The sequence below is a fragment of the Lipotes vexillifer genome, unplaced genomic scaffold (assembly GCF_000442215.2).
Source record: "Lipotes vexillifer unplaced genomic scaffold, Lipotes_vexillifer_v1.1 scaffold291, whole genome shotgun sequence".
NCBI lineage: Eukaryota > Metazoa > Chordata > Mammalia > Artiodactyla > Lipotidae > Lipotes > Lipotes vexillifer.
In genome coordinates, this window is record NW_006794559.1 from 1,117,234 (window position 1) to 1,134,311 (window position 17,078).

General features: G+C 43.2%; 1 protein-coding gene across 1 annotated transcript in view; it reads right to left on the bottom strand.

The window, feature by feature from the left end:
• The window catches only part of DOCK9 (dedicator of cytokinesis 9), a 176,829-nt gene that overhangs the window by 21,185 nt on the left and 138,566 nt on the right, over positions 1-17,078 (bottom strand). Inside the window, exons 40-45 of the mRNA XM_007467228.1 lie at positions 13,954-14,091; positions 13,655-13,837; positions 11,716-11,829; positions 11,381-11,596; positions 9,842-9,899; positions 7,557-7,663 (exon numbers count right to left, since the gene is read on the bottom strand). Of these exons, the coding sequence (XP_007467290.1) occupies positions 7,557-7,663; positions 9,842-9,899; positions 11,381-11,596; positions 11,716-11,829; positions 13,655-13,837; positions 13,954-14,091 (816 nt within the window). The remainder of the gene's footprint in view (positions 1-7,556; positions 7,664-9,841; positions 9,900-11,380; positions 11,597-11,715; positions 11,830-13,654; positions 13,838-13,953; positions 14,092-17,078) is intronic.

The window sequence follows — 17,078 nt, forward strand, 5'->3', positions numbered from 1 at the left end:
TCCTTCGCTGTAGGGAAACGAGTCCTTTATCAAAGCCTTGCAATTCTTACATATCTTAGATCACAGACACTGCACTGGATATTTATTGAGCATCTTCATTCTCAGTGATGCTGTGGGACTACAGCAGAGGTGAACGAATTCTGAGAAGACCTAATTTCCCATCAGGGATGAGAATGCTGTACAACCAAGGAATTCTTCTGATAACAAAATAGTCAAGGCATGGAAATTTACCCATCTTAAAGCTATTCTTAGGTTTAACTTACAGACTACTCATTTGGCCCCTTCTTTTCTCACTACTGGGTTTTGTTCAAACTATAGTATGGTTCACACTGTAGATGTAAATACACAATGATGACACCCTATTTATTGTGGATGGGATCAGAGAGACCTAAAGGTTCTTAACTCCATGCTTAGCAGTTACAGCACAATAAGACTCGAGTAACTTTAATATAATCTGATAGAAAATTGAACATTCTTCTCAAAGAGTTATAAATGTTATAACCAGGCACAGTCACTACCACATCATTAACTTGATTCTTTCATTCATTCATTCACACATTTTACCAAGAAGCTACTAGGTACAAGGCACTGTACTCGACACTGGGTTTATAAAGCAAACCTATATAAATAAAATTTAAGTTTCTGTAATTTATAAAAATGGCTCTGTAGATTTTTACTAAACATGAGCTGGGGGTGGGTTTGGGATAGTTTTTCAGGTTATGTGGTATACACGAAACTGGCTTTGAGGAGGAGGCCCTCAAAGACACAGAGAGGTTGTCCTTCGAAGCAGCTAGAACTGATAGACTAGAGACTCATGACCACCGACTGGAAGAGATCTGACATGCATGCTAAGATACTGAGGACAGAGAAAACCACAGTGATTTCAAATATGTGCCAAACTGCAAGTCAGAAGTGTAGACACTCTGAACTGAGAGCAGTAGGCATTTACTGACTTAACAGTAGTCTGTGTGTCTCTGAGTGAGTCCAGGGGAGGCCAAGAATCACGTGAAGAGAGCACTTCCTGCTCATAAAGCTCAGATCTCTATGCAGATCCATAAAGAGATTACAAAAGATGGTGGTGAGTATGCTGATAAATGCGCAGGGAATCAGGGATGCGGAGAGGAGCAGCACCTTATCCAGTGATGGGGGATGGGGGGCCATGGAAGGTTGCAGAAAGTGATGACTGGCTGAGTCTTACACATCGTCAGGAGTTAGTGAGGTCAAAGTGAAAGGTGGGAATAGCAAGGAAGAGGGGGGAGACATTCCAGGGAGAGGGAACAGCCTGGGCAGAGACATGGGAGAGATGGCAGCATGGTGTGTGAGAAATTTATAAGTAGTCTGAGGGCCAGAGTATAAAATCTGAGTCAAACAGGGCAGAGAGATGAGGTCGGGGAGGTGGAAAGATTAAATACACAGATTAAATAGCCACACTCAAAAGTTTTCTAGAAATAAATAATTGAAATAGATAATTTTATGAGAAATGAAAATGCACACAGACATACATCCACTATCACAACAAGGAAGTATTATATAAGGAAGATGTTACTTGATTTTAAAATGATGTTCTGTCTATCCTCATAAGGCGTCTGCGTATAGCAGCCTTTCAGGTATATTTTGAATGGTTCTAGATTTAGTCACTTAAATATATATCAAATAGAGTTTATGAGTAATCTCCTGGGCCAAATGCTCCTAATTGTGAGACTAAGATTTGAATACTACTTTTACTCATTTGTCAAACCAGAAACACAAGGGAAGTTTAATAACGACGAAACCTGAATTCATGTGGCATATCAATACTATGGACAATTCAGTTCACTAGGGAAAAATCTGCCATATTTGGTACAAAAAAGTAGACTTCAACCAGGGACACTTCCCAGAAGGGTTGGAAAACAGTAATGTGTCATAGAGTGAATACAGCTTAGTAAATAACTATAAGTATCACAATTTGATGGTAATTAAGAATTAGGAAATAGTACATCATCAACCTATATATGCTACTGGACATTATTTTATCTTTGCTTTTGATTCAGGAGACATTCAGGATCTATAGTGTATCAGTCTGAATATCACTTTTTATTGTAGAAAACGGTAATGTATACTATAAAAAGCAGAGTAGTTAGAGATTTTACCCAATAACAAACTAAAAATGGCTTTTATTTTAATAAAAGGTAAGTCCTTCTCTCATAAAGGTAGAGTATGGATTACTGAGCATCAAAGCTTAATTTGGTAACGTAAATTATTCAAGCTAATGTCAACTCTATACCCAGACGTTTAGAGCTGGTGCATCAAGTAACAATTCTTTGAATAGAAATAACCAGCAATCATAGACAGCTAAGTTTGAGAGACCATATGTCAACACAAAATTATAAAGAGTCATAAAAACTAAGACATCATAGTAACTAAACATCGGGCATATATGAATAATATTCTCAACAGAAATTCCACGTATTAATTTACTTTGAATTCTCAGCAATCACTTGAAAACCAGAACTTACACTGACAGCGGTCAGAGTGGTGGTGACCTTGAAAGGCGATCATACAGAAAGTCTGATAGTTTTCCCCCTTGTTTAAAATCTAAATGCCAAGTTATTTTTTTTCTAAATTGTCAATACACGCAAAGAACTATCAGTAATTACTGGTCGGGGAAAAAAAAAAAAACCTCAATGAGCTTTACGCACCTGGAAAGTATACATTTTATGATATTAGACTAGACTTAAAAAGATCTCGGTACACTAAGCTCATAAGCTATTCAGGAAGCTGTTTAAAACGTAATTAGCCAGTCATTTTTAGGTGTGCCACAGCCATGCAGTTGACGGCACCGAGCACCTGTCTGTGGAAATAGCTCACTAATGCTGTGCATGGGTGTGCCTGAAAATGCATTATGAGCCTGTGTATTTGCAGTGTATTTAAATTTTTTCACTTAAATAATATTTGCCCCATCTTAGGACTGACTGATTTAATTTAACCTTTCTTATGAAGCTAGCTGTCTCTTTTATCTACTATTTGGGAATAACCGTAAGCATGTGACCTGGCTTGGGCAATGGCGCACATCATGGCATCATTCACACTTCCACTATATTACTGTTTCTCAAGATAGAGTCGAAGATCCTTTGTATCGGAATAATCACCTGGGATGCTTGTTAAAATACAAATTCCCAGGCGCTACAGTCACCCTACTAAATCTGGGGATGGGTGGGGGTGGGTTAGAATGGGAATCTGTATTTGTAACAGGAATCTACGTAATTTTTAAGCACACTAAAGCTTGAGGACTAGCACACTAGGCCAAACTTTCTAAGACAGGCACCTCCCTCATATATCACTGAGCTGGCACATGGTACATAGCTAGTTTATGGAGTGAATCAACACACATAAATGTAGAAATTTCTAAGCCACAAAGAACTGAGACAACTTTCCATTCAGATTCTAAGGGACCGTGGTTTCGGTGTTTCTCCTCAATGGCAAGAAAGCATCAGAAGCAGTGTTGTGTGCTGAGGGAGGGACCACATCATGCTCACCCTTGTCTCTCCAGCATAAGGAAGCTTAGGAGATATTTGCAACACGAAGCAGGGCAATATGTCCTGGTATGAGACAAGGTAGAGCAGTCAGACAAGTTCCATGGGCCACGTTCCCTACTGCTATTGTTTTCCAGAAGCATTATAAAAGTGAAGATATGCTATATAACTTTGGTGGTTCTAAGAACACTCTCGGTCAAGGAAAAGTAGATGCTTAGACCACTCTACAGGGTTACAGAAAATTGCCAGGCTTGGATGAGATGTAAACAGAGGAACCACAGAATGTGTTTTGTTGCTAACTCTCTCTTGGGATGTTCTGTAGGTATAAACATTTTATGTTTGTTATTTCTGAGTAGATGCAGTTTGGCTAAGACAAGTCAGTGACCTGCCTGGTGAACCTCACCGTTGCTGGTCTGTGAAACAACACTTGAGGGTGCCAAATACAGTTGATCCTCATTATTTGCTGTGGTTATGTTCTATGGTCACCACCGACACCGAATGTGAACACGGAACACCCCCTTCTCGGGGAAATACAGGATTAGGCTCCAGAGAGCCTCTGGTTACAAAATTTTTGGCAATTGATTAGTACATAACCATGTTTTATGTGTGTTTCTGTTTAAAGACACCTCATTCAGTACATATTGTTGATTCATTAATAGTGAACCCACGACCCAAAGCACTGTAACTCCTGCCTGAACAGAGCTTATCTGCCAAGTATTTTCTCTGTAAGGCACATCACCTTCCTGAGCTCAGGAACACTGGACAGCACTTCAGCACCATGCTAGGGGGCCAGAGAAGGACCCCTGTTTACAGCACGAGCTGAAACAAGGAGGCAGAGTGTTGCCTGTTCAGCCTCAGATGGGAACGTGTGGCCTCAAATTTTTTGCTGCTTTGTGCCATGTCCCCAAATAACTGTAAAAGCACCTCAGTGCATGCTGATTCTGGGGTAACAAAGAAATTTTCGCAACTGGGCAAATAATGAGGATGGACTGTATTTTCCATTTCCCCACTAGAGTCTCTTTTGGCCCCGTTCCTACCTCACTCTCTGCCATGCGGGCCGACGCACCAGGACTGCTGGCCTGCCTGCTGGGCTCAGCCAGTGGAAGGCCAGCAGGAGACTGGTGGGCAGAAGGAGAGTGTGGGGAGGGGGTGCCTCCCTCCCTGCCCCCATGCCAGGACTGAGCCGGGGCAGGTGGCCCCTCTGTGTAGTTTCTCTCTCCCCGCTCCCTTAGCCCACAGGTTGACAGTGGCAATCCAGCTGTTGCTAACCTCCAGGGTTCTGCAATATTCCTTGTTGGTTTCCCTAAACCCTGACCAAACTTTTCAAAATAGTCCCTTTGTTAGACTTGCTTCAATTTCTGAGAGTGCTACCGATTTCCTTCTAGGACTCTGCCTGTATGGGATAATGAGGGAGGGATCTCAAAACAACATGGGCTGCATGGAATTTTGTCACCATAGGAAACTCAGAATTCTTCAATCTGCATAGGCTCCAATTTGTGAAACAAAATGTCAACAGGAATGGAACATTTCTCTTTAATCAAAAGCAGCTGTGGGGGAGTTCGCTCCTCAGATCAGAGTCAAGGAAGATGGACTGCTACCAATAAAAACTCATCTGAGGTCTCCTCCTAGGAGAACTGTGCATTTTTAGGTAGTGCCTCTAAAATCATATTAGGAGAGCATCTTAGACATTTAAATATATCTAATAATGCACATTAACAGGGCAATGATTTTTATTAAACTATTGTTCTACACCTATTCCCATCAGCCTTCCCCAAAACTCCTCCTCTGGCAGAGATATTCGACTTTCCCTTTTTCTTGAAACGTCTTGAGAGCCAAAGCAAAAACTACGTGGCAGTTTCTGCTTTCGTGACTTTTGGAACTCGTTCTTTGTTCACTGCTGGCTACTTTCACTCTCAATGTGCAGGGCTTGCTTGGGGCTTTACAACCCCCTGTGCCACATCCTAATCAGGATAAATCGTCGTGTACTATGGACCTTGTTAAAGATTTACCAACTTTACGCTTCAAGGACAGGGTGGAAAATCCATATTCTGAAAATAACTGATAAAGTTATCCCTGTCACATGTTCAGTTATTACTCAGAGTGGGTGCCATCCACAAACTTCCCCAATCAAGCCCGCCCTTGATTCCACAGGGCTCATTCCCTAGGCTGCAGAGACTATTACTTAATCCGATGAGCAAACCTGAACTTCATGTTATCATTCCAGACGACAGTTACCCAGAGCTATTTACTTTCGAATCTTTAGTTGTTCTTGGCATTGCTGTTTTCCTTATCGAATCTAAACAAAGTGCTGCGCTCCGGAGGACTGACTGGTCAGCGGGGAACAAGGGTGGTTTCTCCAAGGAAACAATGCGTTCAAGCCTCTTTTCAGGGAAAAACCTAGTGCAAACCCTCCTTGAAGCGAGGAGTTCAAAGCCAAGAGCGTGCGGGCCTTGTTGCCTAAGGGACAGGCACACACATCAGAGTAAAAAATGAAAAATTACCATCGGGCCAGGCATTTCAAGGTGGAGAAACAGCTGAACTGTTAAGACCATGTAATAACCAACTGGTTTTTTTTTTTCCCCTTCAGAATACTTAGAGAACTTCATGTATTTTGGTTAAAATTATTTTAATTTTTAAATGTGAAATCACTCAATATATTATCCTTCTTTCTCACAGTTAATTTTTAATTTAGAGGGTCATTTGAGACTAGACAATTTTTGGCAGTGGTTCTTAAACTTTTGAGGCTTAAGGTCCCTTTATATAGCATAAACATTATTGAGAATTCTTTAAAAATAGCCGAGAACTTTTGTATACATGGGTGTTATCCCTCAATATTTACAATATTAGGAATGAAAACTGAAAAAAAAGTAAAAAGATCTATCACCTTAAACTAAGATAACAAGCCTATGACATGTTAATGAAAATAACACTTTTAATGAAAAAATAACATTTTCAAAAAAAAAATTAAGGAGAAGAGTGGCATTGTTTTACATTTTTTGCAGCTCTGATGTCTGACTTCGTAGGAGAAGCCTGGATTCCTGTCTCTGCTTCTGCATTCAACCTCTTCAACATGTTGTTCTAGGTGATGTGGACAAAGAAAATCCAGCCTCACAGAGACATTCAACTGGAAAAGTAAGGACCTCAAAGACTTCCTGAAAGGGTCTCGGGGACCCCAGGACCACACTTTTGAGAATCGCTGATTCATGGATGGTCAGTGTCACGGAGGATGTTTGCTCACGGGCCCCGCTTACCAGCATGAACGTGATCAAAAGTCCTGATATTAATTGCAGGACTTCCACATCATAAACACAAGTATAACAGAGGCAGAAGACATTTACTCCTTTCTCTGTTCTTTCTCTCCACATGAAGAAACACGCACACAGAAAACTGGCATTTGTTCAAATTCCTAGCTGTATTTCAGAACTCTCTAGTTTCAGATTTTAAGTGGCTGCAGGGTGATCCTGTTTTGGCAAGAAACTTGCAAAAATTGCCACAATGATCTAAAGTCAAACTTTCTGGTCTCTATGGGGGGTGGGCAAGGGTGGTCTTATCTACTCATGGTGCACAGACCCTAGCTGACAGCACTCAAGTGGGGGCAGAGAACTGGGGGCCTGGACAGGGGCTGCTCTGCCCCTGAGCCCAGTCTGGCCTCTCACGGCCTTGCATGTTTGGGGACATCGGGGAGATATCTTGTGTTGGAGACACTGATCTAAAAGTCAGAAATAAAACCCAGGAACCAGAGAAATTAACTGTTGCGAAGAATGAGAAACTTTATGATTCACAACACTGGGCCTTTTACCCCAAGTGTTCAAGCTCAGCCTCACTTCACTATTAACTAGCTCCTCAGACCCTCTCCAGAGGAAAGGGGGAGTTCCTGGGAATGGGAATGGCAGAAGCTTCCACTGTTCAGTTTCAGTGATCTGGAGAATTATCTTAGAGTGAAGTGTGTACACAGCAGAAAATCCCAGTTTGGTGCAGGGGCGGGTGAACGGCAGCACCCGAGACACTGGGGTGACCAGAGCCCTCGTGGGCTGCGGCGCTCACCTCGTTGAAGTGGACGTCCTGCATGCCAACGTCTTCCATCATGGAGGCCTCCTCATCTATGTTCGGGGTGATCACCCTGAAAGCTGTGCATCCTTGTCTAAACATGCCTAGAATTGAGAGAGCAGGAGAGACAGTTGGAGCTATCAACCTGAAAGTGGATGAACCGCGAGGCTTCTTCCTGCCCTGTTTGTTTCTGGGTTGAACGAGGACCGATCTTGAAGTCTCAGGCCAGCGTTCCCAAGGGGAGCCTGGGCGCCACTGTGTGCTTTCCTTCATTCGCTTCCTCAATATTTAACCCTCACCGCCCTCAGTTTTTTTTTTTATTTTTCACCCACCTTTATTAAAATGTATGTAATCCTTAAATAAACTGAAATAGGTATTGAATCAAATTAATAGCAAGGTAATAACAACGATAGTTTGATGTGCTAAAATGACCCATGCTCAGATACCAAGAAAAATAAAGAAGCCAAAGCCAATCAGAGAAATAGAGACTCAAAAACAACTCTGTTTACTTCCAGCTGTCATCTCTCCTACTCTGGCTGGGGTAACCCAGAACTCAGATTAGAACTCGCCCTTCTCCTGCAGGAAGCAGTCTACCAAGATGTGACTCAATGGCCGCAGCCGTGAGCTGAGGGGCTGCCTTGGCTGGTTCCACGTCAGCAGGCTGAGGGGTAAGAAGAGGCCTTTCCTCCCATGGAGTCGCTGGGGAAAGTTTCACGTCGCGTGGACAATGTCAGCTGGGCAAAAACGATCAAGTGAAGAAGGGCCTGAAGCGTCCTCCTGCTCTACTGAGATTTTGCTGCTTACAGTACAACAGAAGCCGAAACCTGAGCTGAGGCCTCCCATGCTTCAGGAGAAAAAGGAACACAGAGCAGTTTGAAATCAAGTCTTGGAAGAGTGGACCCTAAAGTCAGAGATGTTTCTGCTGCACATGGTCAAGGTTTCCAGCCCCTTCATGGGTTGTCTAGCATCTCTGCCAATGTCCAGCTTTCACCTTGCTTTTGTTGCATGGAGACAAAGATTCCCCTATGCAAAGCACTAACGTGGGAGCTTGAGGATACATGAGTGTACAGAAAAGCAAAACTATAAAATCCAACCGTCCATGTTTTTGGCTACAGAGTAGATTTAAACATACAACTCAGCTCTGGTGGAACGACAATGGTGGCCAAAGTGCTTTCTTCTCCTTGCCTGCCATCAAACCGGAGTGGCCAGGAAAAGAAGGGAGGGAAGGAGAGCCAAGTCCATCCCAGCAGAGTTGAAAGAGAAACCCCATACGTCTGAGTGTCACAGGGACGGGGCGGCCGGCCCGCTCTCAGCTCACCTCCCCGGCGCCTCCTCTGGCAGATGCTGTGGCTGCAGGGGAGGAAGGACGGCTCCAGCTGGAGGGCTAGGTCTGCTTCTGAACGTGAGGAGATGTATTACCCGACAGAAGGTCTCAACAGGAAATCGTGCTGGCAGTAAGAGAATACAGAGCCCCTCCCTGGTTTCTTTCTCCTTCCAGCTCTGACGTATGACAAGCCTAGATGCCCTTAGATTCCATTCCAAAGACCCAGCTGTACCAGAAAGATAGAAATTCCCTGACCTGGCCATCTGTGGTTTCCTCACATTGTGAAGGAATTAGCCAGATCTGGTGCAGCCATGCTCCAGTACACACATGAACACAATTGGCCTTTCTAAAAGCCCCGTGTTCTCAAATTTGAAGTGGAAACGAGCAACTGGTGTTGAACCAGAGGAGCCGTGACAGAACTCGCGGCCTGCTAACGTGGGAACAAGCACTTAGCACACAGGTGGGTGGCACTCACTCCTGCCAGCTCCTTCCATGGGGCGGCAAGGTTTCAAGCCTGCAAGCTGCCTTCGCACACAGCAAAGCCGACCGGGCTGTGCTCCAGAAAATACTGCCTGATCACCTCCTGTTACAGCTGCCTTTTGACTGATAAACAGTTCCGGTGGGAACTATCTTAAGGGAAAATAAAATCTTTTCAGCTGGAGACTGGCTGGTCAGGGACTCCCAGATGCCAAGCTCATTAACTAGTATTTGCAATATGGAGTTATTAATAAGAGGTTATATGACAAAATGCCACCTACTTTTGTTTTGCATTTCTGCGGTGCCTACCACATCAAGCAAATGTCACACCAGTGAATAAAACAATGAGTACAGTGTACACATACACATACACACACACAGAAATCCCCCACGTCCACATCTTTCTTAATGGCTCTCACTTGTCTTTGCTGCTTTGTGCAATTTTATATTTATTTCACAAAACCCAGGAATCGTTTCTTACCTTTCCGTGTGAGATATTCTGCCACCAGGGCTGTGACATGGACATAGCACATTGCTGCCTAAAACAAAAGACACGTTTCAGAATCACCAATTATAAAGAATGGTCACAATGCTCACAAACAGAAATCTAATGACTACATGTACTTATATTAGATCTCAAGGCATCAACTAGTGTTTCTAATGGCCGACATCTTACCTTTTGAAAAAAGTAGAACAATTCAAATAAATTGAAATTTTTAAACTTTGAATTGAGACAAATGGCAGTAAATTTGCTAAGACCTATTTCTATTTAAAATTATTAAATTTAAATATAAAAGATTTTTAAAAAGCATTTTTTCTTACTATAAAATTTCAGCATTATTTCTCTTAAAGGGAAAAGAGGATCATTTGAAGAAAAGGCATGTGCATTCTTAGATTCAGAGATGAAGTTATAACTTTTTCCAAAAATTCTAAATGAAAATATTATTTTATGTTAAATGGATAACATTATAAACACCTTAAAACAAAAGAAAAAATAAAAATAAATTCTTTTCACCAAGTTGCCATGGTTTACAAAACATTAAAGATAGCCGTTGGAAATGAACCTACCAGAAGGTTCCAATGTCTGAGCCCTGGTTCTTGTCAGAATGATAGAAAAATTACTACTACTAACAGTATGTAATTCATTTTCATTATGACTAATGTATATTTTAGATTAAACCTATGGTCAAACAGAATGGACTCTTTGAATAATCAATAGGTAAAAATAGTTACATAAAATTTTCAGATACAGAACACAATTTTACTAATTTAAACAGTTAGAGAAGTTTAAAAGTAAAAGCACAGTTCTTTGGTAGTACTGTTCATCATACCTAAATGCCTCAGGCATGAATCCTGAGCAGAGTTTTCATGGGAACATGAATACTTCCCGCCTTACAGCCTACTGTTTTCCTTAATTTCCCCCATTTTACAGATGATGTCTTAGAGACACGGAGGGGTTAAGAACTGGCTCAATGTCACCGAGTTAGTCAATGTTGGATCTGGGATCCAGTCTGCCTTGGAGCCCACACTCCCCCTCTGCCCCCGCCATGCTGTCGCTTATTGAACTGTGCAGCTCTGTCCATGAGGGAGCTCTGACATCTGCCACGACTACAGACAGAAACTGACTACCTCAAACAGGAAAAAGCAATGCCCTGTCATGACTTCGATACAGGGAAATGTAATTTTATCATAAAATAGCTGAATTTTAGATCTAGAGAGGAGTTCTGATGCAGAAACTGAGTGCACCTAACTAGCAGGCACCTGTGTGAGCATGGATGTTCTCTAAGAGCCTTCAAACACTGCTCTTTTGTGGTGGAGACGTCCCCTTAAGATGTTGTAAATTGTTAAAATGCTTAGATGACCATGAAGGAACCCCGAGCCCAACACTGTTTAAAGTATCACATATTTTTAACTGGCTTCTTTGAATTACTAGGAAATTTTTCTCATAATTGTCTTCCTTCAGTGAATGGGACACAATTTGTTTTCTCAAAAGCCCGGATTGACAGGCTTGCAGGGCTACCTCGGACAGGTCCCCGTTTTTGACATGGATCCGGGCCATGCTGTCCAGCCACGTCTTCCGGAGCTCGGGGGTGCTGGCGTAGGACTTGGCCAGGCTGTACTGGAGGTCCACCAGCATCTCTGGGTCATTCTCGTGCTCCTTCATCTGGGCCGTGGCCATCAGAACCGTGCGGATCCTTTTGGTCAGGTCCTTCACGTCCGAGGAGAAGGTGGTGTGCTGCAACAAGGGTGGAGGGGGACACGGGGCTTTCAGCTGCATTCTGTCTGTGTGCATACATATCAGATGATGAGGCGGAGTTTTGGGGGTAAAACACAAAACGAGACCGGGCCACCCACCTTGATGAGCCTGTCACTGTTGGCACAGTTGTTGATGATAGACAAGGACTGTTGGAATCTGGTTCCCCCAATGCCAACAACGTCTGCTATCAGTTGGCTGACGGAAATAATGACCTTAGGGACACACAAACGTGAGCAAATCAAGTGAGCAACCTTCAAGTGACGCCCCAGGCTCAGCTCCTGGCTTTGGTTAGGATGCGCACGGGGATGGGGCAACGGGGAAGCTGCGAACAAGGATCGCTCCAGCGTGGGAAACAATGTCTGAGTCATCTGCCCCCTTCCACGAATTATTCTAGAAGGTGATTCTGCTACCCTCCCATTAGCATTTTGCACATCAAAATGCTAATCAGGAGAGTGTAGAGGGATGAGAATCAGATAAGCCCGTATCACTTGGATGGTTACTTACCTGTCACTTTCTCTAATAAAAAGGAAGACCTTATTATTTACCTCTTTGATTTTTGGCTTGAATTTATATGTACCAAATATTCAGTAAGTGGACTGTCTTTTGCATTTATTATTAAAACATGTACATATGAACTATGCAGTGGGGGAATCTTTTGGGGGGTCTATAAATAGCACCGCCTTGGGCTTCCCTGGTGGCGCGGTGGTTGAGAGTCCGCCCGCCGATGCAGGGGACGCGGGTTCGTGCCCCGGTCCGGGAGGATCCCACATGCCACGGAGCGGCTGGGCCCGTGAGCCATGGCCGCTGAGCCTGCGCGTCCGGAGCCTGTGCTCCGCAGCGGGAGGGGCCACAGCAGTGAGAGGCCCGCGTACCGCAAAAAAAACACAAAAAAAACAACAAATAGCACTGCCTTTACCCAGTTACTCAGCTAAACCGTGGACCATGCCTCTCCCCCCATTGCCCCTTCTCATCCTTTACCTTCACCACACCCAGGTATAATCAATCACTAAGTATTGCCAACTCAATCTCCTCTCCCTTCTAACCTCACCACGCCTGACCCAGGACAGCATCCTCTCTGGCCTAAATTTAACCATGGTTTCCCCACCATCTCCCGATTTAAGGCCTTGACTCTCTGATCCATTCTCAGCCTGGAGTCCAGGCGATCCCTCCAAATGGGCAATGTTGCCATCTCAACTTGTTCTCACCCATACTCTCACCTCCACTGTAAGGACCTTCTCTCGTCCCCTGGATGGTCCCTTTCCCATGGTACATGCGTGGCCTGGAACATGCTCACCCCCAAACCCCTCTTCACGTGTCACATCCCATGGGAAGCCCCCTGGTCCCCTCCCTGGGGCACTCGAGTTCCTCTGTTAGGGGACTGGGCACACAGCACAAGGGCCTCAGTGTCTGTCTGTCCTCCAGTAGATGACACTCTGTGAGGACCAGGAGAGGTCCGGTTTTGTTCATGGTTGTATCCATGAATCCCAGCACACAGTTTGCAAGCAATAAACATTTGTTTTTTAAAAAAAAGAGTAAGTACAGAGACGGAGAAGGCACGCCTATATGTGTTTGTAGAAAAAGAAAGTCTACAAAAATATATAAGAATCTTCAGTATCTGGCCTGGTTCACAGAGCAGAGAATTTGGGACACTAACTCTGGAGGGATGGCAGGTGTGTCAACAGAAGGAAGACAGAAAAGAGTCACTTTGGGCTTTCTGTGTCTTACCTAAGATGTTTACTATGAGGTATCCTCTCATAGGTTCTATAAATCTTTACTCAGTAGAATTTCGGTCAGTCGAACATTGATTCGACATTTAAATGTCAATTTACCAATAGAAACACATCCTGGGCCCAAATCTTACGATGTGGAGGATGAAATAAATAAAACCAGTAAATGTGACTTTCGAATTTTCCATCTAGAGGCCAGATTGTTCAATACTTACACCGAGGTAACATGGTAGATGTGACACTCAAAATTTTCCTGCTAAAACATAATTCCACACAGCACACTTGACCTGGAAAGCTAAAGCACACGCACCTGCAGATGCGTCCGGACAAAGGACTTCTTGCCAGTGTAGTCGAAGTTGTTCCTCATCAGGAAGTACAGCAGCTGGGAGGCCTCAGTCCTGATGGAGCTCAGCTTGGAGTTGCAGCATTTCAGGACCTCATAGCATAGGGCTGCGCACATGTCCGCTCTCCGCTCATAGAACGTTGAGGGAAACTACATGGACATGAGGAAGCAAAGAACCCAGAGAGGTAAGTGCCCCGTTCAGCTCCAGGTAGACACAGAAGAATGGGTGAGAATCAAGAGTGACCTTCCCTGGTGAAACAACGTACCTTATAGATTAATGACCTTAAGGCAGTGAAGACATTTTTCAAAGCCGTTTCAGACTGATGTTTTTGAAGAAAACACAGGTAGACGTCAAAAACCTTTTTCATGAGGGGATTATGTCCGTGGTCAGCCAGGAGCTGGTTCTTAAAACACACAAGGACAGCTTGGTCAGTGGGACGTGCCAGACACTGCTGATCGGTTTCATACAACTTTCAGCCTCAAAGGTTACATTTTTCAGGTACTAAGACAACTTATAATTTAAACAAACTTCCCATGAATCCTCTAAGAAAGCACAGAAGTCTTGTAGTACAAACAAACTTATCAATAAATTTATGCTTTGGAGGATTTACTTTTTCTACTAAGGGAGAGACTAATTTAAAACTTCCCAGCAAACTGTCCTACGGTTTAAAGGACCACTGTGCCTCAGTATTGATTGGGTTTCTTTTTATTTACTTATTTTTACTATCACCAGCAACTAATACTGAGGTAATGTTTGCGACACCTTAATTCCAACAGAGAAGTGCCATTACAGGTATCAGCTAATTAATGGGCTGGAAAAAATCACTGAAGTGAGGTGTATGGAACAGGTCCTCTACCAGTGAGGGCTGGGTGTTCTCCCCCGCCACAGGCTCTCAGGCACTCTGTGAAGCCATGAATCACCAGGCAGTCTGGAAGGGGGGAAAACGCACAGGCTTTGGTCAGGCACCATTTCTCACGTGCACAGATTTGCACAGGTAAACCGAGCCTGGCCATTTTCATCTGTGAAACAGCGACCCTAAAACTAAGCTTGCATAGCTACTGGGAAGACGTGAGGTCAAGTATAGGGATCGTCTGACGTCCCCCTGGGAAGACTTGAGGTCAAGTATAGGGAACGTCTGACGTCTGATCTAGCTCAGTTAAGTGGCAAGAGGGTCACCATTAATTACTTCTCCTTGTTCTTCAAGGTTTTCTCCCACCAGCAGCAAATTCACAGTGCTTTAACACCGTGAAAGCCTGGTTGGCTAAAACTCCCAATGATTGCTGCACATGCACAGTGGACAGAGGTGTCGCCCAACTAAAGGCCAGCATGCAGCCACATGTGCTTGACACCGGAGAGCTGTATCTTCAAATACAGACAGGCCTGTCAGGACAAAGGTGTGTTTGGGAGAATGTGTGCATTTTGCACAAGTAGGCAAAAATGACTATCACCGAAAAAAAATGTCCAGAGGTCAGTACCTCAAACCAACCTTACAGTTTAGCCAAAGGAACAGAGATAACTTATGTCCAAATAGTTCGGTTGCACAGCAAATTACGGCTGGAGTAATAGTTTCAAGATTTATCTCATCTTATTGTTGGAGAAAAAGTTTTACTCAAGGAATAAGTTTTGTTTTTTTAGGTCCAGTAATTCACGGGTGTATTTACAGCTGGTAGGACACCTGGAATCCACAGTGATCTTTATATCATGAAACACTAAAGTACAGTATTGAATTCCATCATGTGAAAGAGAAGCAATTTAATGGAGCAGAAAATGTGACTTAATTAACTGAATATGATGTAATTCTCAACCATGAGCAGCTGGTCACCAACTGAAAAAAAAAAAAGAGGTTGTTTCCAGTGTTTGGGGAACTGCTTAGTGTTTACTGTTTCTGAGCAGTTCTTTTCCCAGGAGTCACAGTCCTTCCTAATTATGGCTGGATTAAGGTTTGCATGAATCTGGATATGAGCTTTTATTTTCTCAGCCCTCTTTGCTGGAGATACCCAGGAGAGATGGTTCATACAAAAATCGCTTAGACCTCTGGCCTTGCTGTCTGAATTGGCCTGTCTCCAAGTTATTACCACTGGAGTTAAATTTTCCTTCCTTTCACTCTCTCTGGTCAAGGTTTTTGCTTCCTATTTTCAGGATTTAGTCTTCTTTGGGTTCTGATCACAAAACTTGCTTGAAGAATGGAGTAAAAATGCATACAAAGATATAAACAACCCCTCATTTAAAGGGGTAAGGGACCTTTCGTCCTGAACACACCCCAGTTTACCAGCTGCCTTCCTTATTTTCCAATCAATTTTCTTCTCTCTCTCTCTCTCTCTCTCTCTCTCTCTCTCTCTCTCTCGTTAAAAACGTTGAACATTCAGAAAGGCTCAGAGCAGGGAAAAAAGCAAAACAAAAATCACCTTCACTTTTCCACTCATAAATAACCATGGATAACAATGGAGTATCTCATTTCTACCTCTGTCTCCCTATAGACTTTTACTGAGGATGGGAGAATTTCATTGATTAAAATGAAATTAAATGAGACGTCAGAATAATGGGAAAGGCATGACTTATTTCTAGCAATAAGGTGGAGAATAGGTTATAAATAATTCTCAGGACTTGTCTGATGTGGATTCAAGTTTGACTGTCATTACCAGCCTCCTAAGGAAAATGGGGCTTTCAGAGAATGAACACACATTATCAGTAATTTCTGAAGAGCCAGGAATAGGAGAAAAATGAACTTAAACCTCGGGTGCCAAAATGAGATATCTGGAACCATGTTATTTAAGACAGCTACATCCTTCCTAGGGATATGGCTTGATTTTTATTTAGACACTGATTTATAGAATAACTTTAAAAATCTAGCTTAGAGTAGCACTCTCTCTGTCGTAGAGGCTCACCAATCACCAGGATGACCTAAACCACAGGCTCATGGTTGTGTAAACTGGACCCCAGGCTCCCTAGCTGACCCCCATCATCCACATGCTCCCCACCCTGGTCGTTCACAGCGATCCTTCTCATCATGTACTTGCTGGTTCTCACCATTCACCTCAAATCAAGAGAAGACACTACAGAGAATTACTTAAAATATATTTTCAGATTAAATTTGTAAGTACATTAAAAATATTATCAACTATTTAAAGGCCAGATTTGGTTTAGGACTGTATTAATAGACATTTTAAAATAGCCAGAGAAGAACCATGTTTCTCTGCACGTAATCACCTTGGTTTACAAAACACACCTTTCGTGTATTAAATAACATCTGTGAAAGTGCCCACACAATACCAGCATCTGGTAAGTGCTTGGTAATTTTCTTTTTTCACCCAGCTTAGCTCCTTCCCCCTACACACACACACACACACACACACACACACACACACACACACACACACACACACACACACA